Source organism: Rhincodon typus, chromosome 29 (assembly GCF_021869965.1).
Source record: "Rhincodon typus isolate 14 chromosome 29, sRhiTyp1.1, whole genome shotgun sequence".
NCBI classification, from domain to species: domain Eukaryota; kingdom Metazoa; phylum Chordata; class Chondrichthyes; order Orectolobiformes; family Rhincodontidae; genus Rhincodon; species Rhincodon typus.
The window spans coordinates 2,183,286-2,208,508 of NC_063360.1; the positions used below are offsets into that span (position 1 = coordinate 2,183,286).

At 39.5% G+C, this 25,223-nt stretch overlaps 1 protein-coding gene across 2 annotated transcripts in view; it reads left to right on the forward strand.

Moving 5' to 3' along the window:
• The first annotated feature begins 13,457 nt into the window (after window positions 1-13,457).
• Window positions 13,458-25,223, forward strand: part of crsp7 (cofactor required for Sp1 transcriptional activation, subunit 7) — a 119,150-nt gene continuing 107,384 nt past the window's right edge. Inside the window, exon 1 of one of the 2 annotated variants that reach the window (XM_048614091.1) lies at window positions 13,458-13,493. Coding sequence is in view for 1 of the 2 variants with exons in the window: in XM_048614090.1 (XP_048470047.1) it covers window positions 14,023-14,085 (63 nt within the window). In the remaining variant the exon portion in view is untranslated. Of the gene's footprint in view, window positions 13,494-13,572; window positions 14,086-25,223 lie in introns of those variants that run through there. The other variant, XM_048614090.1, reaches the window with a different exon arrangement.

Consider the following 25,223-nt stretch of genomic DNA (forward strand, 5'->3'; position numbering starts at 1 on the left):
AGGGTCCAGACCCGAAACGTCAGCTTTCCTGCTCCTCTGATGCTGCTTGGCCTGTTGTGTTCATCCAGCTCTACACCTTGTTATCTTAAAATTCCATCAGTGTTTTTAATACTTTGCACATTGTGCCACTGAAGATTTTACTGGAATGATATTCTTTAATTATAAATTCTTGTTTCTGTCCTCTTTCATGGAGGAGGAGAGAACTAAAATGGATGTATAATGATTAAGTTGGGTATCCCATGTGGAATCACAATAAAGAGCATGATGGAAGGAGCTTTACATCAGATCTGGTCTGGGATTAGCAGCACTCAGTACTGAATTATATTTAAGTGAAGGTGCATGCCAAAATGAACGACTTTTTTTTGCTTAACCCCAATTATCACAAAGTCCAATCAATGAGTATGTCTAAAGAGTAAATATATTTAGTAAAAAAAGCAAATATCCACGAATACTGGAAATCTGAAACAAAACAGAAATAACTGGAGAAACTCAGCAGGTCTGGCAGCATCCATGAAGAAAAAACAGAGTCAATGTTTTGGACACAGTGATCCTTCTTTAGAACTGATTGTAGCTCATACTTCTCACAAGGGAGGGAAGGGAATATGTGATGGTAACAGTATCCCATTGGAGGTAACGGAGATGGCAACTTATAATCATTTGGAAGCTGTTGGGATGGAAAGCAAGGACCAGTGGATCTTATTGTTGTCGGGGAAAGGAAGAGAAGGGGATGAGGGCAGAAGTGCAGGAAATGGATCTGACATGGCTAAAGGCCCTGTTGACCACAAAAGCGGGTAATGCTTGGTTGAGTAAAAAGGTGGACATTTCTGAGGTCCCCGTTTGGAAGATGGCATCAACAGAATAGATACAATGAAGGTAGAGAAACTGAGAGAATTGAATGGAGTCCTGACAGGAAGCAGGGTATGAGCTCTTGAGGAAGGGAAAGGATGAGTCAGAAATTGACCCGGTGAAGGTGAGAGATGAATGGAAATTGGAAGCAAAATTGATAAATTTTGCCAATTCCAGATGAGAGAGGGAAGCAGTACAAATAATGTCATTAATGTACTGGGGAAACAGTTGTGGGGAGGGACTGAACAGGACTGGAACAAGAAATGTTCCACAAACCTCACAAACAGTCAGGCATAACTGGGGCCAATATGGATATCCATAGCCAAACTTAGATCTGAAGGAAGTGAGAAAAGTTCAAGAAGTTGTTCAAAGTGAGGACGAGCGTGGCTGGACAGAGGGGCTGGTGCTGCAGGTGGACTGTTCAGGCCTTCTTTCCAGGAAGAAGCAGTAAGGCCTAAGACCATGTTGTTGGTGGACGAACATGGAGAGGGATCATATGTCTATGGTGAAGAGGAGGTGGCTGGCGCAGCATACTGGAAATTTTGAAATTGACATGAAACATCAGATGAATTGTGGATCCAAGTGTGAAGGGAATGGACAAGGGGAAAGGTAATCAAGTTAAGGTGGAAGGAAATAAGTTATGTGGGGCAGGAACATGCAGAAAAAATGGGCAGTCCTGTTTGTGGGTTTTGGAGAGAAGGTAGAAGCAGACAGTACAGGGATGGGGGAGCATGAGCTGGGGGCTGTGGGGAGGAGATCCACAGATGAGATCACTTTTACCTGATTAGCTAAATTTCAATTTGATTTGATTCTATTATTGTCACATGTACTGAGATACAGTGAAAGATACTGTTTTGTGTGCTATCCCAGGCAAATCATACCATAAGTACATCAGGTATTAGAAGGGAAAGCAGAATATAATATTACAGCTAAAGAGGTGTAGAGAAAGATCAACTTTAACATGAGAGGTCCATTCAAAAATCTGATGACAGTGCAAAAGAAACTGCTTTTGAATCTGTTGATACATGTTTTCAAACTTTTGTATCTTCTATCTGATGGAAGAGGGTGGGAGAGAGTATATCTGGGGTGGGAGGGGTCTTTAATTATGTTGGCTGCTTTCCTGAAACAGCCAGAAGTATAGATGGAATTAACGGATTTTCTTCAAATTGTCTGTTTTTTGTTTGGTTACTGTGCATTAGTAAGAAGGGGCACTTAGTTCAATTTCATTGGCAACATCTGGATGGAGTAAAAGAGATATACATATAGGCATAGAATAGAACTGACTACTGGGTTAGGAGTTATATGCTTGTAATGTGTACCTATATTATATAATAAAATATATATAGGGGATGGTTCTGGTTCTATCCTACCACTACTGGGATTCTGGAATAGAAACAACACAAATTTCTCCCCATAATCTAGGTCACTGTTTACCAACATCACAAAAAAAAAACAAATTATCAATGTCAAAGGGTGACGGTTAGATTATGTATTGTTGGAAACAACCAGTATCTGGCATTGGTGTGGTATGACCATCACTTGCCATTTGTCAGCCCAAGCCTAGATATTGTCCAGAACTTGCTGCATTTGGACATGAACTGCTTCAGTATCTGAGGAGTCATGATGCTGCTGAAAATTATTTGCTGATGCATGCACATTTTTATTTAATTTATTAATTCATGGGATGTGGGCATTGCTGGCTAGATCAGCATTGCTTGCCCATCCCAAATTGTCCAAAGGACAGTTAAGAGTTCATCACAATGCTATGGGCTGAAGTCATGTGTAGGTCAAACCAGATAAAGACAGCAGATTCCCTTCCCTAAAGGACATTAGAGAACCACACGGGTTTTTACAACAATTAAAAGTGGTTTCATTGTCATGATAAGATTCTTAATTCCAAATTTTTATTGGATTCAAATTCTACCATCTGCCATGGCAAATTTGAAACCACATCCTCAGAATATTACCCAGTTCTCTGGATTAAGAGTTAATCTGAGCAATAATACCACTGGGTCTTCGCCTCCACTTCTGACCTTACTATGGAGTAAAAGTCATTAATGAGGCATATGAAAATGGTTGGGCTTAGGACACTACTCTGTGAAAGTTTTGCATAAAAGTCCTGCAGATGAGATAACTGACCTCTAACTATCACAATTATCTTTCTTTGTGCCAGGTATGAATCTAACCAGAGAAGTGTTTTCTCTGATTCCCATTGACACCAGTATTGCTAGGGCTCCTTTATGTCACACTTGGTCAAATGTGGCCTTGATGCTACTTTAACCTCATCTCTGGAATTGTGCTCCTTGGTCCACATCTGGACCAAGGCTGTAATGAGCCAAGTAGCCCTGGCAGAATCCAAACTGACCATCAGACAGGAAGTTATTGCTAAGCAAGAGCTACTTGATAGCACTGTTGATGATACCTGCCATCATTTTACAGACGACTGAGATTAGACTGATGGGTAATAACTGGCCAGGTTGGATTTGAGATAGTAGGAACTGCCCTGCTTTTTGTGTACAGGACACACCTGGCCAATTTTTCACATTGCAAGGTAGATGGCAGTGTTGTAGCTGTACTAGAACAGTTCAGCTCAAGGCATAGCAAGTTCTGGAGCACAAGTCTTTAGGACTATTGGCAGAATGTTGTTATGACCTTTGCAGTATCTACAACCTTCAGCTGCTTGTTGATATCACATGGAGTGAATTGGCTGAACACTGGCATTTGTGGTGCTGGGGACCTCAGAAAGAGGCCAAGATGAATCATCAACATGTTTCCAAGATTGCTACAAATGCTTCAGACATTTCTTTTGCACTGATGATCATTGAGAATGGGATCTTTGTGGAGCATCCTTCTCCAGTGAGTTGTTTAAGTTTCCATCACCATTTACATCTGGATGTGGCAGCACTGCAGAGCTTAGATTGATCCGTTGGTTGTGGGATTGCTTAGCTTTATCTATTACTAGCTGTTTATGCTGTTTGGTACACTAGTAGTCCTGTTTGTAGCTTTATCGGGTGGACACTTCATTTTTAGGTGTGTCCAGTGTTGCTCCTGGCATCCTTTCTAGAACAAGGGTTGACTCCCTGGCTGGTTGGTAATGTTAGAATGGCAGATATGCTGTGCCATGAGGTTACAGATTGTGTCAGAGTATACTTTGGCTGCTGATGGCTGACAGCAGCTAATAGACAGCTTTTGTTGAATTGCTAGATCTATTCAAAGTCTGTATCATTTAGCACATTTATAGTGCCACACAACATGATGGAGGGTTTTATTAAGAATCTGGGAATTTGTCTCCACAAGGACTGTTCAATGGTCACTCTTACCGATACTATCGTGGACAGATGCATCTGCAGCAGGTAGAATGATGAGGATGAGGTAAAGTATATTACTCAGACTTGATCAGCTCAGTGAGTAGTGGTGGTACCAAACCACTCTTGGTGTTTAAACCCCCAACTTGGAATGCATTCAACACCCTTACCGCTCTCAGTGCTTCCTTTAACGTGGTGGAGTACTGATTCATCAGCCGTCGGGGACAGGTTGCATGGTGATCAGTGGGAGGTTTTCTTGCCCATTCTTGATCTGATGCCAGGGAGACTTCATGGGATTTAGAATGAATGTTGAGGATTCCCAGGGCAACTCCTTCCTGACTATATATCACTCACCTGCTGATAGCACAGAACATACACAGGAATCATGATGGTGTTTTCTGGGACATTGTTTGTGAGGTATGTTTCTATGAATACAATTATGTCGTGCTGTTGGTTGCTTAGTCTAGGACAGCTCTCTGAATTATAGCCTGTAGATGTTTGTATGGAAGACTTTGCAGGGTATACAGGGCTGGTGTGTGCCAATGTCATTTCTGGTGTCTTAGTTGATTTCAGCTATTCCCACTTTCATTTTTTTAGACTTTATAGTGGGTGATGCAACTAAGTTGCTTACTAGGCATTTTCGGAAGTTACTTAAGAGTCAAACACATTGCTGTGGGTCTGGAGTCACATATGCGACAAACTAGTTAGGACAGTAGTTTACTTCCCTAAAGGACATGAGGCAAAAGCTGTTATATAAATTTGAGTTCTTTCTATGAAAATATGATTTGATTTTTTACTGTCACATGTACCGAGGTACAATGAAAAGTGTTCTCTTACATGCATTACAGCCAGATTGTACTATATAAATGGATCAGGATAACAAAACAGAGTGCAGAATACAGTGTTACAGCTGCCGAGGAGGAGTAGAGAGAGATCAACATTAACATTTAAGAGGTCAATTCAAAAGTTTGAAACAGAAGAAAACTGAATTATTGAGATTGAACTGACACTAGTAACGAAGTATTAACATCTCTCTATATGAATATAGCTGTTGTTTGAAAATCAGGATGGTGGGGATATTAAATTTGCTGCCACTCTTCTCACAGCCACCATATTGAGAAAACAAAGTTTCTATTTATATATTGCACCGTTAGTATAGATTTATAGGTTGAGGAGCGACCTTATAGACTTTATAAGGTCATGGGGGCACAGATAAGGTGAATAGCAAGGGTCTTTTCCCTGGGGTGGGGGAGTTCAAAACTAGGGAGCACATTTTTACGATGAGAGGAGAAAATTTTAAAAAGACAAGAGGGGCAACTTTTTTTACACAGCGATTCGACTGCCAGAGGAAGTGGTGGATGCCACTTTGAAAAGACATTTAGATAAGTACATGAATAGGAAAGGTTTGGAGGGATATGGGCCAAATACAGACAAGTAGGATCAGTTTAGTTTGGGAACATGGTTGGCATGGACTAGTTGGACCAAAGGTTCTGTTTCCGTGCTGTACGACTGCAGTATCTGTATATGGAAATAATTATTTTCCAAGTAGAATTGTTATTTTGTACACAAACACTGCAGCTGATAGACAAAAAGCAAATTCCTGAATGAAAGCAATGAGGTAAAAGATGTTATGTCTCATACGTTGAGTTTTAAAATGTACTTCATTACATTAAACACTCTATGTCACTTGTGGATACTGTTTAAGATTATTATGTGTTCTGCCTTAGAAGTAGATTTTGTATCAGTTTTGCGATTATGTTATTTTGGAAAATAAATTAAGATTTGCACAGCCTGCATTACTTATAAAATGATTAAAGAAAACTAGAAAGGAAGGATAGGCAGAGAGTTCAAACAACACATACTGTCTCTAACGACTTAATGCCACTGGTAATTCATTAAGAATTGATTTTTAATGTTGTGGTTTACCAGAATAACTGATTTCAGATAGTTTACATTCCAGTAACTGAAAGAATTTGTAAACTGCGATGCAATAGTCACATTTTAGAGCTTTTTATCAGCACAGTTCTAATACAGGGACTAAATGTTTTGTTAGAATATTCAAAACACCAATGAAATATATCAGGCACCTGCCTTCCTTTCCATAATTATACTGAACCAAATTATACATCACTACTGAGTATGAACTATTTGAATGATTGATGGGAAGGTGGCAGATATAACAAACTTAACATTAGTCTTCCTCTTCAAAGACCAACAACAAATCAAGAGAAAACAGCAGATTCTTGGATATTGGACACCCAAGCTTCATTCATTACTGGAGCAAATTTGAATCCTCGGTTCTTGGAATAACAATTAAAATAATTTACCTCATCTTATGCCAAACTTGGAAATATGATGTGGAAAAAACACACTGCATCTTGCATCAATTGGAGACATTAGTCAAGAGTATTATCTTATTATCCATTGATATCAGCAGTTTATGAAACATCTGGAATGCCCATCAGTTGTAGCAGTGCTAGTCCAAGGCTCAGATAACTCAGCAGCCAAAGCCACCACTGAAGAAAAGTTCAGAAAAATTATCAAAGCCAGCTATAGAATCAATGTATATTGTGATAATTAAAGGGGTTGCTGAGTTCTATCTAAAGCTTGTACATTCCACTTGCATTCACTTTGGGTTTGCAGTCAACATTCAAATCACATCAACCTCCAAAGCCAACACCAGACAGTGAATCCTCAAATCGCAGCTCATTCAACCAGGGTGATGGTGGAGAAGACAATGCACTTCCTGAAGGAGATATTCTGATGCATGGAGGATGTTGCCTTACAGAATACTTCAGATAGAATATGCTGCATAATCCTAGCATGCTCTGTTCAGCACAACTGAAGCAGGCCAACAGGAGACGTGATGAAACATTTGAAGGCTTTTCATTATTTGATATACTTACATTGAACAATGAGATGATGTTAAGCTATACTGTGTGTTGGGCAATGAGTAGCACTCTCTCAGACAAGGTTCTAAGATAGGATGATGTTAAGGATGGATAACCTATGCAACTCAGTTCTTAAAGTGCAATACATTTACGAATGGGCACCCATATTTACAATGAAATATCAGTTGTGCCACATACATGCCCACCAAAGCGTTTCTTTCTTCCTCTCCCACTAAAATGCACTTTGAAAATCTGCTCCAGGCCTAAAGTGCTTGATCTGGGGCAAAATGGTGCTGGCATGGGAAACCCAAGAGGCCAGTACTTCCGCCATTGCTGAGAAGACTGTGAGGTCAGGGCACCATAGATGCAGAGCTAATGAGGTGAACAGTGGAGAATAATTTGATAGGCCTAATGGAGAGAAACACTTCATGAAACTCATCAAAACTGACACTGCCAATTTGTGATAAAATTCAGCCATGACTTCCTATTGCCATTTCTAAAAATCATTTGTGCCAACTTTCCAATTATGAGGGTATAAGAAAAAAGGTTTTAATTAACAAGTTGTTATTTGTTAAGGGAATATATCGTTGTGAACGATAAATTAATTCCGTAAATGTTTATCATTGCCTATCTACTGCATTCATTTATTCAGGGCTAAAAGATACTTACAAAATAAAAATTTCAATGGGATATATTTTTTCATTAATAACTGAACAAAAATTTCCTGTAAGTGTCAATAGTGTCTGAAAAAGGAACAAGATTTCATGACCAAGTATTTTTGAGATGTAGACAACGCTGTAATGCAGGATTTCGTTAGAGAGAAGAAGGAGGTTAAGAAGTGACTTAATAGAGACATACAAGATGATGAGAGGATTAGATAGGGTGGACAGTGGGAGCCTTTTTCCTTGGATGGTGATGGCTAGCACGAGGGGACATAGCTTTAAATTGAGGGGTGATAGATATAGGACAGATGTCAGAGGTAGGTTCTTTACTCAGAGAGTAGTAAGGGCGTGGAATGCCCTGCCTGCAAAAGTAGTAGACTCGCCAACTTTAAGGGCATTTAAATGGTCGTTGTATAAACATATGGATGATAATGGAATAGTTTAGGTTAGATGGGCTTCAGATTGGTTTCACAGGTCGGCGCAACATCGAGGGCCAAAGGGCCTGTACTGCGCTGTAACGTTCTATGTAAGTTGTTATGACCAGCAGTGTCTGATTTTAGGGGATGCAAAGGAGAATTGGATAAATTCTGGATGGGTCAAAATTCCACTGTTACGAAAGAGGACAGGGGAATGGGTTTGATCAGTTACTTCTTTCAAAAAGCTAGTGGTGACATTATGGGCCAAATGGGCCCCAATAGGTGATGCATAATTCTATGTTTATAAATTCCTTCGATCACATTTACAAAGGAAACAAACAAAAACAAAAATGCTGAAAATAATCAGTATGTCAGAGAGTGTCTATGGAGAGAGAGAAAGACAGAGTTAATGTTTCAGGTCAGTGATTCTCGTTAGAATTGTAAACAGTTAGGGATGTAATAGTTTTCAAACATGTACAAAGGCAGGAAAAGGAAGAAAGAACAAGAACGGTCTATACGATTGAGAGTGTATGACATAATGTAAGGCAGACATGATTTTTAAAAAATCTGTCTATGGGATGCAGAAAACACTTGCAAAGCCAGTGTTTATTGCTCATCCCCATTTGCCCGAGAGAAATTGGCAGTGTGCCGGCTGGTACACACACAGTGCTATCAAGACGGGATTTCCAGGAATTTGGCCAAACGAAAGTGAAGGAACAACAGCATAATCCCAAGCCAAAGTTCTGGGACTCCTTCCCTAGCACCATTGTAACTGTAACCATACCAAACAGACTGTAGCAGTTCAGGAAACCAGCTCACTACTATGTTCTCAAAGGTAGTTAGTGATATACAATAAATGCTGGCCCAGTCAGAAAAGCACATATCCCAAATGAATACAAAAAGGTCAGGCTGGTGTGTGGTTTAATGGGGAACTTGCAGGTGATGGTGTTCTCATTCATCTGCTGGTTTTGTATGTTTAGATGGTAGAGGTCACAGGTTTGGAAAATGCTGTTCAAGGAACCTTAGTGAGTTGTTGTAGTCCATCTTGTAGATGGTACACACAGTTGCAACTGTATGTTGATGTTGCAGGAAACAAAAGTTTAAGGTGGTAGATGGATGTCAAACAAGTGGGTTCCTTCGTCCTGGATTTTGCTGAGCTTCTTGATTTTGTTGAAGCCACACTTGGTATTCCACAGCACACATTACTTGTAGACGGTAGGCAGGTTTTAAGGAGTCAAGATGTGAGTTACTTGCTCCCAGCTGTCTCATCTGCTCTTGGTCCAGTTAATTTTATAGTGAATGGTAATGCCTTGAATCTAGAAAGTGACTGTTTAGCAACAATAATGCCATTTAATGTAAAGGGGGGAGATGGTTGTTATTAGATTTTAGGAGCAGAAATAGGCCATTTGGTCCATTAGTTTGCTCTGCCATTTAATGAGATCATGGCTGATCTGATAATACTCATCCCCGCTTTACTGCCCTTCTTCCATTATCCTGGATTCCCTTACTGATTAAAAATCTGCCTATCTCAGCCTTGTTGATCCAGCCTTTACAGCCCTTTGCAGGAAAGAATTCCAAATTCACTATTCTCTGAGAAGAAATTCCTCATATGTGTCTTAAATGGGTAACCACTTAGTCTGAGATTATACTCTCTGATCCTAGACTCTCCCCCAAGAGAAAACAACTTTTCCATATCTATCCTCCAAGTCCCCTAAGTGACTTACATGTTTCAATTAGGTTGCCTCTTATACTTTTAAACTCCAAGGAGTTCATATTTAACCTAATCAATCTCTCCTCATAAGACAGTCCCTCCATCCCCAGAATCAACCTAGCAAAATTTCTCTGGACTGCCTCCGTATGTCTTTCCTGAGGTATGAAAACCAGTTTCCTGGTAATGGTCTAACTAGTCCCTTGTATAGTTCTAGCAAAACTTCTCTATATTTATACTCTGTTCCCTCTGAAATGAAGGACAACAATCCATTCTTCTTCCCTATTAATCACCCAAACTTGTATGTTAGTTTTTTTGTGATTTACAGACAAGCATTCCCAGATCCCGCTATGCTGTAACCTTCTGCAGTCTTTCTCCCTGTAAAATAATATTTAGTTTCTCAATTATTCCTGCCAAAGGGCATGACCCTGTTATGCCACTCATGCAAAGTCCTCTAATACTCACATCCAGAATGTATTTCACATGAGTACTCTTGCCATCAAGGCAGCATGTGTGACATTAGGTGAGCCAGCAAATAGATTCGCTCTTCTTGAAAACATTGATTACTGGCACTTGTGTGGCATCAATGTTACTTATTGCTTATCAGGCAAAACATGAATGTTATTCAGGTTTTGCTGCATATGGGCATGGACTGCTTTTGTATCTGAGTTGCAAATGGTATTGAATCGTGTACTTTCATCAGCAAACATACCCACTTTCTGATGTAGGGAAGGTCATTGATTGAAGTAGTTGAAGATTATTGAACCTAGGATACTCCTGAACTGATGTCCTAGGGTTGAGATAGTTGACCTCCAATAAGCACAACCATCTTTTTTTGACTCTAACCAGTGACACATTTCCCCTGAGTTCAATTTTATGGTAAATCTAATGCCACACTTGCTACCTGATGTCAAGGGTGGATATACCATTCTAGACTTTAGTATGAAGGTCTCTGCATGGCTGCCTAGCCAGGATATGCCTGTGCTGTTTGTAATATATTGATCAATGTCAGGTGGTCCATTTGTTTATATTCTTATTCAACTTTTCAACTGGATATGGTTTGCTTACTAAGCCATTTGAAATGTCAGTTAGGCGTTAACCACATCGCTGAGATCTGGAGTGATACCTACCAGAGCAGACAGTCAGCATATTTCTTCCCTGAAAGATACTAGTGAACCAAGTGGGTTTGTTTGTATGACAATCCAGTATCTTCATGATCATCATTACTCAGACAAGCATTTTATTATAGACTTATTAAATAAATTTAAATTCCTTTGTGGTAGAATTTGAAATTATGTCACCAGAGTATTGGTCTGGCCTCTGGATTATTTTTCTCACAACATTATCACATGTTGTCATTTCAGTTACTGCAATTCCACCACAAATTCAGTGGCCACAGCCTGCATCACACATTTGTTTCTAAGCAGTCCTAGTCCCCAAAGCACAAAAGCAAAATTAAAAAGAAAAGCATTGGAGGAACTCAGCAGAACATGAGACCATAAGATACAGGAGCAGAATTAGGCCATTCAGCTAACTGAGTCTACTCTGCCATTTGATCATGGCTGATATGCGACAGAGTAGGATTCCTCAGCCAAGCTCATCTGCTCTATTCGTTTCTTTTCTTTTTTCCTCTCTCTGTTTTTTCCTTTCTTGCCTCCTGTCCTCGGGCAGCATTGGCAGCGTCCAGGGCGAAAGCCAGTGCAAACTCTCAGTCCCAGGGTGGACTCGAACTTCCAGCCTCAGTGTGGACTCAACTCTGGCCCCAGGGTGGACGCGAAGTCCTGGCCTCAGTGTGGGATCGAACTCCTGGCTGTGAGGTGAAGCCCTGCGTGATCTGAGTTGGAAGAACTGTTGTTCTGAACTCTTGTTTCCCTGTTTTCTGGTTTATTGTTGGACTTTTAATTTCTTTGTTTTTCTGATTTTTTTCTTGTACTTGAGAATCTGTACCTAGGTACCTAAGTTGGTGCTGTAATTGGTGACTTGTAAACTCTTCACTGTACTCATGTGAGTATGTGACAATAAAGCTAATTCTAAATTTTAAATATGTTTCTCAACCCCATTCTCCTTTCTTCTTCCTGCACCCCTTGATCCCCTAATTAATCAAGAACCTATCTATCTCTGTCTCAAAATACACTCAATGACTTGGCCTCCACAACCTTATGTGGCAATGAGTTCCACAAACTAACCACTCTGGCTAAAGAAATTCCCCCTCAACATTCTGAGGCTTTGCCCCAGGTCCTATTCTCTCCTATTAATGGAAACAGCTTCTCCATGTTCACTCTATCCAGGCCTCTCAGCACACGGTAAATTTCAGTGTGACCATCTTCTAAACTCCATTGAGTACAGACCCAGAGTCCTCAATCATCCTCATAAGATATGCCCTTATCCCCAGATTATTCTTGTAAACCTCCTCTGGATCTCCTCCAATGCAAGCACATCCTTCCATATGGGGCTCAAGGCTGCTCACAATATTCCAAATACAATCTGACCAGAGCCTTTCACAGCCTCAGCAATACAGCTCTGTTCTTGTATTCGAGCCCTCTTGAAATTAATGCTAACATTGCATAGCCTTCTTAACTGCCAACCAAATATGCATGTTAACTTTAAGAGACATCTGAACTAGGACTAAGTCCCTTTGTGCTTAAGATTTCCAAAGCCTTTCCCCATTTAGAAAATAGTTTACACATCAGTTCTTCAAATCAGATATCTGTAGAGAAAGAAACAAAGAATTAATATTTTGAGTCTTATTACTCTTCTTTGGAACTGAACAAAAGCACAATACTGTGGATGCTAGAAATCTGAGATTAAAAATAGAAAGGACTGGAAACATTCAGCAAATCAGGCAACATCTATGGAGAGAGAAACAGAGTCAATATTTCAGGTCTTTCACTTCAAAACTTTTAGCTGATGGAAAGTCATTGACTTGAAATGTTATCACCCTTTCTGTCTACAGATACTGAATGACCACCTGAGATTTCCGAGCAGTATTTTCCAGCAATATCCTCATTTCATCAGCATAAAAAAGGTCCTGTGTAAATGAAAAGTGCTGTATAATCCAAGTCTTTCTTTTTGTAATTAATCACCATATTCCATAGAAAGAAAATATATTTGCTTACACTGGGGCTGAATTATATTCAGTATGTTTTGAAGAAACAATATCAGACTGGAAACATTAACTCTGTTTTTCTGCTACAGATACTGCCAGCCCTGCTGAGTTTCTCCAGCGTTCCCCGGGTCTGTTTCAGATTTCCAGCGTCCACAGTAATTTATCTGTACTCATTGTGTCCTTGGGCTCACGCTGTTACCCTCTCCACAATCTCGCATTCGGGCATGGCACTCAAAGGACATGTGCTTCCAGTGTGGACACTGGCTTTACCCTGACAAGTCTGTTATGAAGAAAAGATCACCTCATAAACTTCTGGAGAATCTTTTCCCACTTTCAGTCTCGCCTCAGAAGTTCTTCTGGAGACGCTTTCCGAGTGGTTCGTCACCATGGCAACAACCGCCCGCCAGCAGACCGGCCACGTGCTCTTCACCACCAGAAAGGCAGGCGAGCCCAACCAATCTGCGCCTGCGCACTCGGGGGGGGGGGTGAATGACGTCAGGATTGCGACGTGACGGTGCGGCGCAGGACGTGCGAAAGGGGTAATGGAGCTGGAGCGAAAGTACGGGGACGCGCCCTAGCGCGCCGTTATTCTGTCTCCGGCGCACGCGTGTGGCGGATGATGCACTCGCGCGCGGATTGTGACGCACGCGCGTGTGCGCGCAACCGGAGCGCAGGCTTCCCGTGGTGCAGCGCGCGGCCCCTCAGTTAGACTCGGTGGAGAGTGAGTGTTAGCTTCGTTTCGCTCTGAGCTGTTCTCTGCTCGGTGGCTGCTGCTGCGGCGGTGTTAGTGCCGGTTCCCTTTAGGCAGCTGACAGACAGCCGGGAGAAAGTGAGGCGCACACTGGACGCACGGAGCCACCCGAGAGCGCCGCGGCGGAATATGACGGTTCCGAGCGGCCCTGCTGCAGCCGCCGCCGCCGCTCTTCGCAGCCACTTCCTCAGACTCTGCGCTTCTTGTTAGCGGGGCTTCCATCCCCGTCCCTCTCTCCCTCTTCCCTCCCCATCTCCTATTGCCCCCTTCCTTCTCCCTTCCAAACCTCCTCCCCGTCCCCTCCACTGCTGCGCCGCCGCCGCCACACTGCCGCCAAATGACACCCACCCCGCAGCAGATCAAGGACCAGCTGCTCCAGGCCATAGACAAGGATGCCAATGTAAGAACCAGGCCGAATGCCTGCACACAAGCCCCTGGTTCGGGCCTGTGACGGTCCGGGGTTGGTCTGTGTGAGAAAGCGTGTGTATGCATAGAAGAGAGTGAACGCGGCCTAACGGGACAGGCTTCGAACCCAGGCCCGCGATGAGTGAGTGAGGAGAGGATTGGAGTGAAGTGGTTGGAATGGGTAGAGCCTGGGCTGTATTACGGCTTGTTCAAGGCTTGGGGGATTAACCTCCCAGCGTGGAGCAGCAGCAGGATTCCTCTAAACCATTTCAACTCCCAGCTTCCACGGGGTTTAACAACACATTCTGGGTGCATCTAGCATATCACAGTTACACTCAGTGATTCGTCCCACCATGTATAAAGCGTTTAAGCAACTGCTAATGCTTGTGGTCATCCAAATCGTTGGGAAGTTACTCCTATTTAAAATGGTGACCAACTGTTGTACTCTTTACTGCCATTTTTTTTAAAGTTAACTGTACATAATCCTTATGAGATGACATTGTACACATTGCCTGAAATGGGAAGTTATTTGGTATATATCTATTATATATCTATTTGTTAATCAATAAATCATTTGGTTAAATTGGAGGTATAAAATTAAACTTTTGCTTCTGCAACTCTTACCCCTACCCTAAAACAAAGAAAGGTGGGAGTTGGAATGAAGTCATACTGTGGCTAATGTTACATCGGGAGGGGATTGAATTCAGTATTTTCACGTTGAAGTAGTTGCTTCAGTGTCAGGGAAGTACATACGGGAGAGCAGATAAAATAGGCAAACAGGAAGTGGCTACTGGAATGATGGGTAACTTGGAGCTCCCGACTAACATTAGCACAGAGTAAATCTAATGGGAATGTACTGAATTTTAGGATAATTCTAGTTTAACTTGCAAAAATGGCTGGTATTTTTCACATGAATCTTACGAGCTTCCACAAATCAAGATTTATTTTGTGTGGTGAAGTTACAACTAAATTGTAGAGGAATTCTGCTGCTGTATATTTGACAATTGTGATTGTTTCACTATTTCCAAAGTTGTTAGTGCAAATGAAGGTTATATTCTATTCGATAATCTGTGCAGACTTGTGATGACTGAATAATAGCTTTAAACCAGAAAACTGGTTCAACGAATGTGTTAGTATTGCTAAGCTCTTGTATGAAACAATCTGAATTTTGGAGCATTTGCAAAGTGTTGTTATAGTGTTCAGTTTCAAAATCAAATTTCTTGCTGCTCATGATATAGAGTAAAGTGAAACTTGTGCATCTGTTTACAAAGAGATAAAATTTGCAGTTTATCTCTGAGACTCAGATTTGCTGAGGAAGATTTCTTTCATATGGTGAATTGGATCTGCTAATTAGTGTTGGACCAGTTCTGCAGTTTTGCATCTAAATATAGTTTACAGCTATGTACAGTTTATCTGATACCAGAGAATGTTGAGGAAAATTGTACAATCTTAGAAACTTGCAACATGTCCATGCCTGCATTCATACTCTGAAAAAACAGTTGAGATTCCTCCTCCTCTGCTTTTTGACTGTGCCATTGAGTTCCTTGATGTCAGTACCTGTTCAGCTCCCTTTCAAAGCTATTAATGAAATTAATTTCCATCATCTTGAGTAAATGATCCAGATTTTGATACTCTCAGCTCTTCTCCAATGATTTTGAATCTGTCAAGTCTAGATATTGACTCACTAGAGCAAATGTTTTCCTCTTTCATGTAATCTCCCATGTATCTATTAGGAAACATTGAAATCTCCGTTCCAAGGAGAGAGAAGGATCTCCTCCATGGTAACACCCTGGTAAATTTCCTCTGTGCCCTTTCTCATGACTTTGTATCTTTGCTGAAATGTGATACCCAGAATTGACCACAATGAGGCCTTAAGTGAGGCCTTAACCTTTGATTTATAAAGTTCTACCATAATCTCTTTGCTTTTCTATTTGGTTCCTCTGTTTATAAACTCAAATAATCCATGTGCTTTAACTACATGATTAATTTGCTATGCCATCTTGTACAAGTTTTAAATTGTGCTGTTGTATGCTTGATTTATTAGTTGTCCACATTCTTCACTTCAGTTGAGTTTGATTTGTTGTGCTCCAACCCATTTCACCATCCTGTACCAACCTGAAGGCTATAAACTGCGCTTATCATGATTGACTACTTTGCCCTGACTTTCATATTATCTATAAACTTTCTAATAACCTATCATTTATAAAAATTGTAAAGCATGGTCCATGAGTAATTGATTCTTTGTGCAAACCACTCTAAATGCCCTCCAAGTCTGAAAAACGTTTCCACTGCCACCACCTATTGTTTTCTTTCATTGAGCTAATTTTTGTATCCATGCCAACATTCTCCCTTTATTTTTATGGAGTTCCAGCTTCTGAATAAGGCACTTTGTGTCCCAAAAGTCCATGTTTCCAATGGCTGCTTCATTACTTTGATCAACATTCTTCAATCTTATCAAAGAATTCAACTAACTTGGTCAGACATAATTTGCCTTTATCAGTCTATTCTGGCTGTTTTAGATTAACTCAAATTTTTACAAATAAAGTTTTAGTCCCCTAGATTCCAGTATCTTTCCCAATGCTGATTCTGTGAACTGTGTAGTTTATTGGTTTATCCTCCCCGATTTTTCAGTATTAGTATAATATCTGCAATTTTGCAGTCCTCTGGCACTGATCTTCAATCTAGTGAAGATTGATCACAATATTTCAATGTTGCTTATAATTCTGCCTTTGCTTTTGGCAATGTAGGATATCTTCCATTTGGATCGGCTGACCTTTCAACATTCAGCTGCTCTTCCCTATTCCTGTTCCATTTATAACTGTTGTCTCCCCATTTAGTGTAATTTTCACATCATCCATTCCTTTGTGAAGACAGGTACAAAGCATCGTTTAGAACCTTAGTCGTGCCTCTGCCTCTCTGTAAAGATTCTCATCCTGCAATTTCTTCTCTGGCAAGCCACTCTCAATTTTTGTATAAGCTGTTTGTGTTTCGTTTAATGTTGCCTTTATTTTTTTTTTCAATTTCATCCTGTACTTTCTCTAAGATTTCTGGTTATTATCGGAGGCTGACATTCGTTGTAAGTCTTCCTTTATTTTAGTTTAGACTTCGAAGATGCATTAGATGCCCTCCTTTTCCCTTAAAAGAAGTACTTCCCGTGACTAACTGACCATTTTCTTTCCTGATTTGCTCTCCGTGGATATCTTACTGTTTCATGAGTCCTAGCTACACACAGTCCCTTCTTAAATAATTGAAATTGGCTTTTTCCCAGTTGAGCATTTTTGTCTTGATGTTTTTGGTCTCTTATCTGCAGTTACTTTGTGGTCAATCTTAGTTAAGTAACACACTGTAGTGCCTTCCACTTCTCTACTTTATTTCCCAGATCCAGATTCCTTCATTCCTTGTTATAGTGGAATCATTATGATAGTTCTCCTGTACACATACCTGTGTTAGAAATTCTTCCACCATGCCCTTAGAACTTACCCAGTCTGTATTGGGGTAATTAAAGTCTTGTAATATTTGTACTCTTGTTGTTAATATTGCATTTGAAATTTATCAATCAATTTGCTGCTCTCATCTCCTTACTTCTGTGCAAGGGCTGGCTTCCTTACAAGATGGTGTGCTGGTGATATCACTGTTGGTTGAATACAACAGTGTCCCACATTGGAGTGTTTGCTTTCTCCAATTCTGGAAAATATTGCCCATTTCCTATTGATTTAATGTTTTTAATGTGTGTGATTAACTTTAATCGTCTTATGTCCTAACGCTTTTCTTGAATTTATTTGAATTCTTTAGACCAAAATATTTCATTTTTGTCATCACTCATCTATAGGTTTATTTTATGGCTTTGTTTTTTTCCCGCTCTTTATTCTCATTTATTCAGACCCAAATATTTTCACCAAATGATGTCTAAAGATTTTAAGAATCACCCAAGAATTGTCTGGCATCATTACTCTAATTCTTGAACTTTCAGAAGCAGCTATCCAGGATGAAATTTGACACAGTCCACAAAAGACTAGAAAACATTCTGGTACTGACTAGACTTGTGGCTGTAACCACAAAGGACCAAATGAGATTCGAGATTCAAGAATCAAGCCCAGTAGTGTTCCAAGAAGTAGTACCAATCACCAATACTGGTGCAAGCAAAAATTAAGTTTTCTATGTTGTGTTCTCCTTTTGATATGGATTGAGGTTGATGTTATGATTTTTAATCTGCAAGAGAGTACAGAGAAGGGATGGCAGGAAAGTGGAGTTAAGACCACAGCCAAATCAGTCATAATCTTCTTGAATGATGAAGCATGCTCAATTGACTACACTCTATCACTTTTTTAAATGTACTTTCTTGACTGATCTCTGGTAGAATTTGAAGCAACCGATCCTGTTCTTTTTTGTTTAATTGCAACATTGAGAGTCAAACCAATATTGAGCACTTAAAGAAAGGTCCTATTTTGGTCGATTAATAGAAAAAACAAACTATTAAGAATGCTGGATGCTAAAGTAAAAACAGAGAATGCTGAATGAGTCTTTGGAGAGAGAAACAGAGTCAAGATTTTAAGTTGAATATGCTGCTTCAGCACTTCTGAAACTGTCAAAAGATTAACTCACTTTCCTTCTTCACAGATGGTGCCAGGCCCGTTGAGTATTTCCAGTGCTTTGTTTTTATTCCCTTTTGGGATTATTGTTGATTTTCACTGAGGAAGTTTCTCCTCCAAGCTCAATGATGTATATTCACCAGTCTTTACTCCAGATGAGTCCTCGTTATCAATCCCTGATAGGATGGACAGTTTTATGGGGCACTAGCACCTGTTGGTATTATATTGCAATTTTCAGGCTATGTTTGGTTGCCCAGGGGATTTGAGCACGGGCATAAAGAAGTCTTGTTATAGTTGCACAAAGTTTTGGTGACACCACACCTGGACTACTGTGTGCAATTTTGGTTTCCATCTTTAAGAAGGGATATACTTGCATTAGAGGTAGTGCGGTGAAAATTCAACAAACCTCATCTCTGTGACGAGAGTTGTCCTGTGTGAACCTGAGTAAATTGGGTCTGTATTCCCTGGAGCTCAGAAGAATGAGTAGGGATCTTATTGAAACATTCGAGATCTGGATGTTGGTGCTGTTTGCTGGGCCAGCATTTTGTGCCCATCCCTAGTTGACCCTGAGAAGCAGATGGTGACTGCAAGCCTTGAACCACTGCAGTGCATTTGGTGTAGGTAGACCAACAATATCATAAGGGAGCGTGTCTACGATTTTGATCCAGTGTCACTTAAGGAATGGCGATATTATTTCCAAGTCAGGATGATGAGTGGCTTGGAGGAGAACTTGCAAGTAGTGGTTTCTCACGCATCTGCCCTTGTTCCTCAAATATGAATGACTATAGGTTTGCAAAGTGCTGTCCAGGAGCAATGGTGAATTTCTGTCATGCATCTTGTGGATGGTACACTTCTACTGTTTGTTAGTGGTTTTGGGTGAGTGAGGAAATGTGAAAGCATAGATACTGAGATGTTTACCCTGGCTGTGGAATCTAAAATAAGATGTCCCAGTTTGGGCTGTTTGTTTCAGCCTAAGATGTGGAAAAAATTCTTCACTCAATAGGTCCTGAATGTTGGGAATTCTGTAACCTAGAGGATTGTGGATGTACCATAATAGAATACCTTAAACGTTGAGACGGACAGGCTTTTGTTGTCCCAGGGAAATGAGGGCTATGTTAAGTAGACAGGAAAATGTTGAAAGCCAACATCTTATTGAATGGCAGAGCAGGCTTGGTTGGCAGTTTAGTCTCTTTTTGTTCATATTTCATGTGTTATCATTTCTGAATATGATGATCCAGAATATGGTAGAACCTACCCTTACTTTTTTGTCAATGTATTGAACCTTGTTTGTGTTAAGTAAACCATATTTTACTGGAAACAAATATTTTTGCACTTCTTGACTCCCTAGGAAAATTATTTAGATCAGAATGAAGGAAGGGTAATTTTTATGACTTTATTAACATCACAGTTAAAGTTCTTGGAAGTCCCAGTGTTGAGTATTATTTGGTCTTGCTATGACACAAGAAAAACTGTTAGGTTCCATGCTGGAGCCGAGTGCAGTTACAGTTGCCTACTCATAGGAAAAGGAAGAAAATCCCAATGAACTGGATAATTATCAGTACTGGGCAATTTTGTTTCTGTATAATTCATTTAGATATTTCTGAATGAAAGAAATTTCGAACATTCAGCTGTCAAAAAGTAACATCCATTTTTGTGTAATGTCTAACGATAAGACCTGGGCTATTCTGCTAGCTGCTGCCATCTTGCATTTTAATCCTTTTGCTTTGGCTTCAGTATGGAAAATGTTCTCTGATGTCTTAGTTGACTGGATTTGTCTCGAGTGTGAATCAGAATCCGGTACTAGATTCCAGTCGATCTTCAAATCTCCTCTCTCAAAATGGGCATTTCAATCACTGTGGTCCAGTCCTTGGATATAAATTAATCTTGCCTGATTTGTTCATAAAGTGGATTACGTGAGCACACCCAGCAGATCTTGCTAAAGTTTTACATCAAAACATTTCTCAAATCAGATAGTAAGCCATCATTAAAATAAAACTTGGCTGTTAATTTTTCAACGTAAAACCTTTGTGAAAAATGTCATAACTTCCATGATCACTCTCTTGAAGCATTCTTTGTAAAGTCTGTATCCAGTATAACCACGTTTTCACCATGTGTTTGGAAATTGTGGAAATTGGAAATTTTTCTTGATTTGGTACTGATGGTGGAAATTTTAACCATCAGCTCTTCTGTGCACGTTCTGAGTAATGCTTATTTAATGTTCAATAATCTTGGGAGGAAGAGAGACTATATCAAGGGATTTTATCCTTAAGGGGTACACCCTATGTACAGAATCCATCTGACTGGAACCTCAGGCCTTCAGAAAACGGAATCAATTTGGGCAAAAATAAGTTAGTGCTCCAGGTGAGGCCTTGTATGCTGTCACCTGACAGCATCTCTGAGATTTCTCAATATCTCAAAGATTGTCCCATGATTTGATTTTCCTCACAAACCTGCTGTGGTCCAGATCATTTCAGCATTGTGTAGGATCTTTCCTATAAGAAGGTAGGTCTTGTTACTCTCTGATTTTCTTTTAAGTTCTTGCTTGTGCCTTCATTACATTTTCATCATTGTATTGTGCTTGTCAAGTATTATCAGTGTATTAACAGATTAATAGTAATTTTAGATGCCTTTCTGAAATCTTTCTCACTAAGTTTAAAGGAGTGTGAATCTCTTTGGGTATCTAGGATGCTCTTAAATGTTAGTTGAAAAAAATTGAAATATTTTTGTGTGATTGATAAATAATCATCTTTCCATTGTGATACATTTTTGGAAGAAAACAGAAATAGCAAACTTACCTAAGCAAAACTAAGATTTAATTGAATTTATTCCCTGAATTGCTTCATGATTTCCATTCCACATATTTTTCTTTAGTTTTCACGTTTTCCTTTGCCCCCATCCAAATCCAGATTTATTTTTGTTTGGACCAGAATAGCCACAATCAAAAATGAAATTGAGTGTTATCATTTGATATTTTTTGATGATCTGGGTTCCAATTCTGTTTTCTTCAATTGCCTGGAGAGAGAGGCCATTGAGAGATCTTACCTATTTTCCACTGACGGGATATAGTTATGAAACCCCTTTGAGAAAAGATTGGGTGATTGAAACTAAACAAAATGTCACCATAATTATGCAGGTTAAAAACATAGAACTGTGTGCTGTGTAACAAATGGTAGTAAACACAATTCATTTAAAACTGTGAAATGTTTAGCTCCATCATATGTTATGATGTCATAAATAGCCTCGACACTGCCAGAGAAATGGCTGTGTTTCACTGTGGACTGAGGGTTTGAAATGCATTTTAGACCTAGTTCCCAAAATTGGGATTACAGAAGAACTGAGCAAACATGAAGAGCCAAATGGTCTATTCCTCCTCGTCATTTCTTGGGTACAGGATCATTTTTGAGTGTTCAAATTGTATGCTTTTGGTGCATCATACTATCGTCAGACAGGTGGTGAAGGTGCTTACAGCCCATATTTCAGGAACTTTACATGACTTCATGAAATGCCCCTTTGTTATGAGCATATCCAATTACATAAGTTGCGGTTAATGTAAAAGGAATGGCTAAGGTGCAGAACTTTTTTGTTATGGATTTGTTGTAAATTACTGAAGAGATCAAGTGGCTCTGACCCAGTAAACTAGTTTTCAGCCTTGATTATATGGCCCGCTGATGGTTTGCTGTTTTCTACTGCCTTTAGAATGATGAGTTACAAGGGTAACCTGTATACTTACAAACAGGAAAAAAGCTTTTTGTCCCCCCAGTCAGTATACATCCTATAGAATCTTGCTTCTGATTTAGAATATATCAAGATAAAACTCAATTCATAATTATGTATTAAGGCTGTGAACAAAGCAATTTCATGTTTGTTTGTGAATTGCAAAGTTATTCACTTCATTAGTCTACTGGTGATATCTGGCTTAAAACCTAATTAAAGACTTAGCCCTTTTTAATTTTTTTGGTGAATGCCCTGTTTCATGATCATAAAACATTGAGGTTAGTTACTGGAAATCAGAAGTTTGTTTTTTTCTTTAAAAGTCTGAAATACTGTAGCATTAGTACAAATAGATGAAAATTCTGTTAAAGACTATCAGTCCATTAGTTATGTGGTTTTTCATCTTTGAATTTTGTGTTGCATCGTCATGCAAACATAGAATTTTGAAGGGGTTAGAAAAAGTGCAGTAACAGGGCGGTGAATAAAATATTAGTTTTGCATGTGATGCAAGTTTATTACTTTGCATGTATTTGTTGAAGTCTGTTAATATTTTTGGATTGTTTAGTTTTGCATTAGTTCTGGTGTGTGCCAGAGCTGGATATGAGTCTGCCATTTGAGTCCACTGGCTATCAATTTTTTTTTGGATTGTAAAATTAATGCATGCTAGCGTGCTTTCACTTTCCAAAGGAATGAATCAGGATAAAGATAACTGAAAGGCACAAATAAGTAATGTTGAGAAGAGCTTGATTTTGATTATTTTGGAATGTGACAACTCATGATAGCAAAGCTTAATTTTGTCACTTTTAAATCAAGGATGTAACAGATAATTACGATATTTGAGTGATGCAAAATAATGAAATATAATATGATCTGGTTTAGCAGTGTTTGGTGTCTAAAGCCTTAACTGGCTTGAGAGATGCTGAGGGGTTTCTACTCTTTGACGGCTTTGTCCTCGGATATTTTGAGGCAATTACAGTTTTATATTGAAGGAGAACATTGTTATGCTGAGTGCTAAAGTCCTCGGAATCTTTCCTCCATTTAAAACTTCTCCTAAAGATAAATGAATAAATTAAAATCAGGAAGGTATAAGTTCCATACTGAAACTAGAACACTCTACAGTGACACTGGTTGAAAAGGTGCCTCTAGAAATTTAGACCTACGATGAAAAACAGTGGTACCAAAATTGGGGACTAGAAAATAAAGCTTCCACCAGTTTTTCAATTCTCTTTTTCTGACATGTTTCTGTATAGATTTGCAATCTCTTATTAGTGTGGAGATTCTCGGTCTTTTGGGAAATTGGAGCAAAACAAAACGAATTACTTCTGGTAGACAACAAATATTTTCATGTCTGCAACTTGTCAGCCTTTGATTCTGAAGTTTTAATTTTGAGACTTGCTTTCCAACGCCTGAAGTTATTAGCCTATTTAATGGGATGCTGTAAAACTCATAACAATTCTATATGCTTTTTACTCTTTTTATTTAAAGCATGCCTCTTACGAACCCTATATTCCAGTCAATATTATCTAACAGCTGAGCAGTATTATTGACCTGCTAAACAGTTCACCTTATTTAAATACAATTGTGCACTGCTGTCCCATTTACTACTTTTGGGCCACCCATCCTCTTGTGAAACTTTTTTACTTCTGGGTATTATTTAGTTACATTTCTTAACGTCAACCAAACTTCAGTGCTTTGAGTATCCAATAAGTTGCAGAGAGAAATAAAATCAAAACTTGTTTTGTCTAATCGAGGTACTTAAATATGACGGTACAAGTGCAGTTTTGCCTGGTAAATGTTCTAATTTCTAGAAGACTAGAGACATTGCACAAATCCGCCTATCAGGTGGCGGAATCTTCGAACACAGGGTTGTGATATTTATATGTATGTATGCAGTGTTGAGGTATAGCAAATTGCGTGTTATTTACGTAGCTAGGATGCTGCCCCTTTAAGAGACCTGATCAGATGACCAGAAGGGCGGAGTTTGGGCCCGCGTACAACCGGCTGTTGGAGGTATGGACATAGTAAATAGTGTTCCAGTTCAGATTTACAATTCGTCTACCTTGTGTACAATTTCTGGTTTCCAAGTAAGCACAAAAATAACAGTGGGGGGCATGCTATTTTGAAATAATTAACAGTCCAGAGCCTCAGTTGATTGTGCATTTCCTGACATTTGTTGTTGTAGTTTTCCTTTTTGCTGCATGAACAAAATGGCATTTCTACAACTTTATACATATTCATATCAAGTAGTGAACGTTGGTGTGTTTTTAAGAGGAAAAAAGGGTGGTAATTTGGTGTGTAACAGCATCAGTTCATGGTTGTAATGCAAGCTATTTTAAAGGACCGACTTGATTTAATTGTATTCATTTTATATTATTGAAAACCTAACACAGCTTATCTGTACATATTGAGAAGGATTCTGTCAGTAAATGTAAAGACAAGGAAGAAACAATACAAGATGAGTATCAAATGTTAACAGTTTGCTGTCATTTAGAACATAGAACAGAACAGGAACAAAAACAGAAGTTGCTGGAAAAGCTCAGCAGGTCTGGCAGCATCTGTGAAGTAAAAATCCGTTAACGTTTTGGGTCTGGTGGCCCTTCCTCAGAACTCCGTATAGGAGCAGGCCCTTCAGCTCACTGTCTGCACAGGCTAAATTAATCCTATCTGCCTGCACATGGGCAGTATTCCTCTATCCTCGACCTAATCATCTGTCTAACTTAAACGTTGCTATCGTATCTGCTTTTACCACCATCACCCTCTGAGTAAAAAAAATCTTGCCTTGTGTGTATACATCTCCTCTAAACTCTGTACCTCTACCCTTAAACATCTGAAG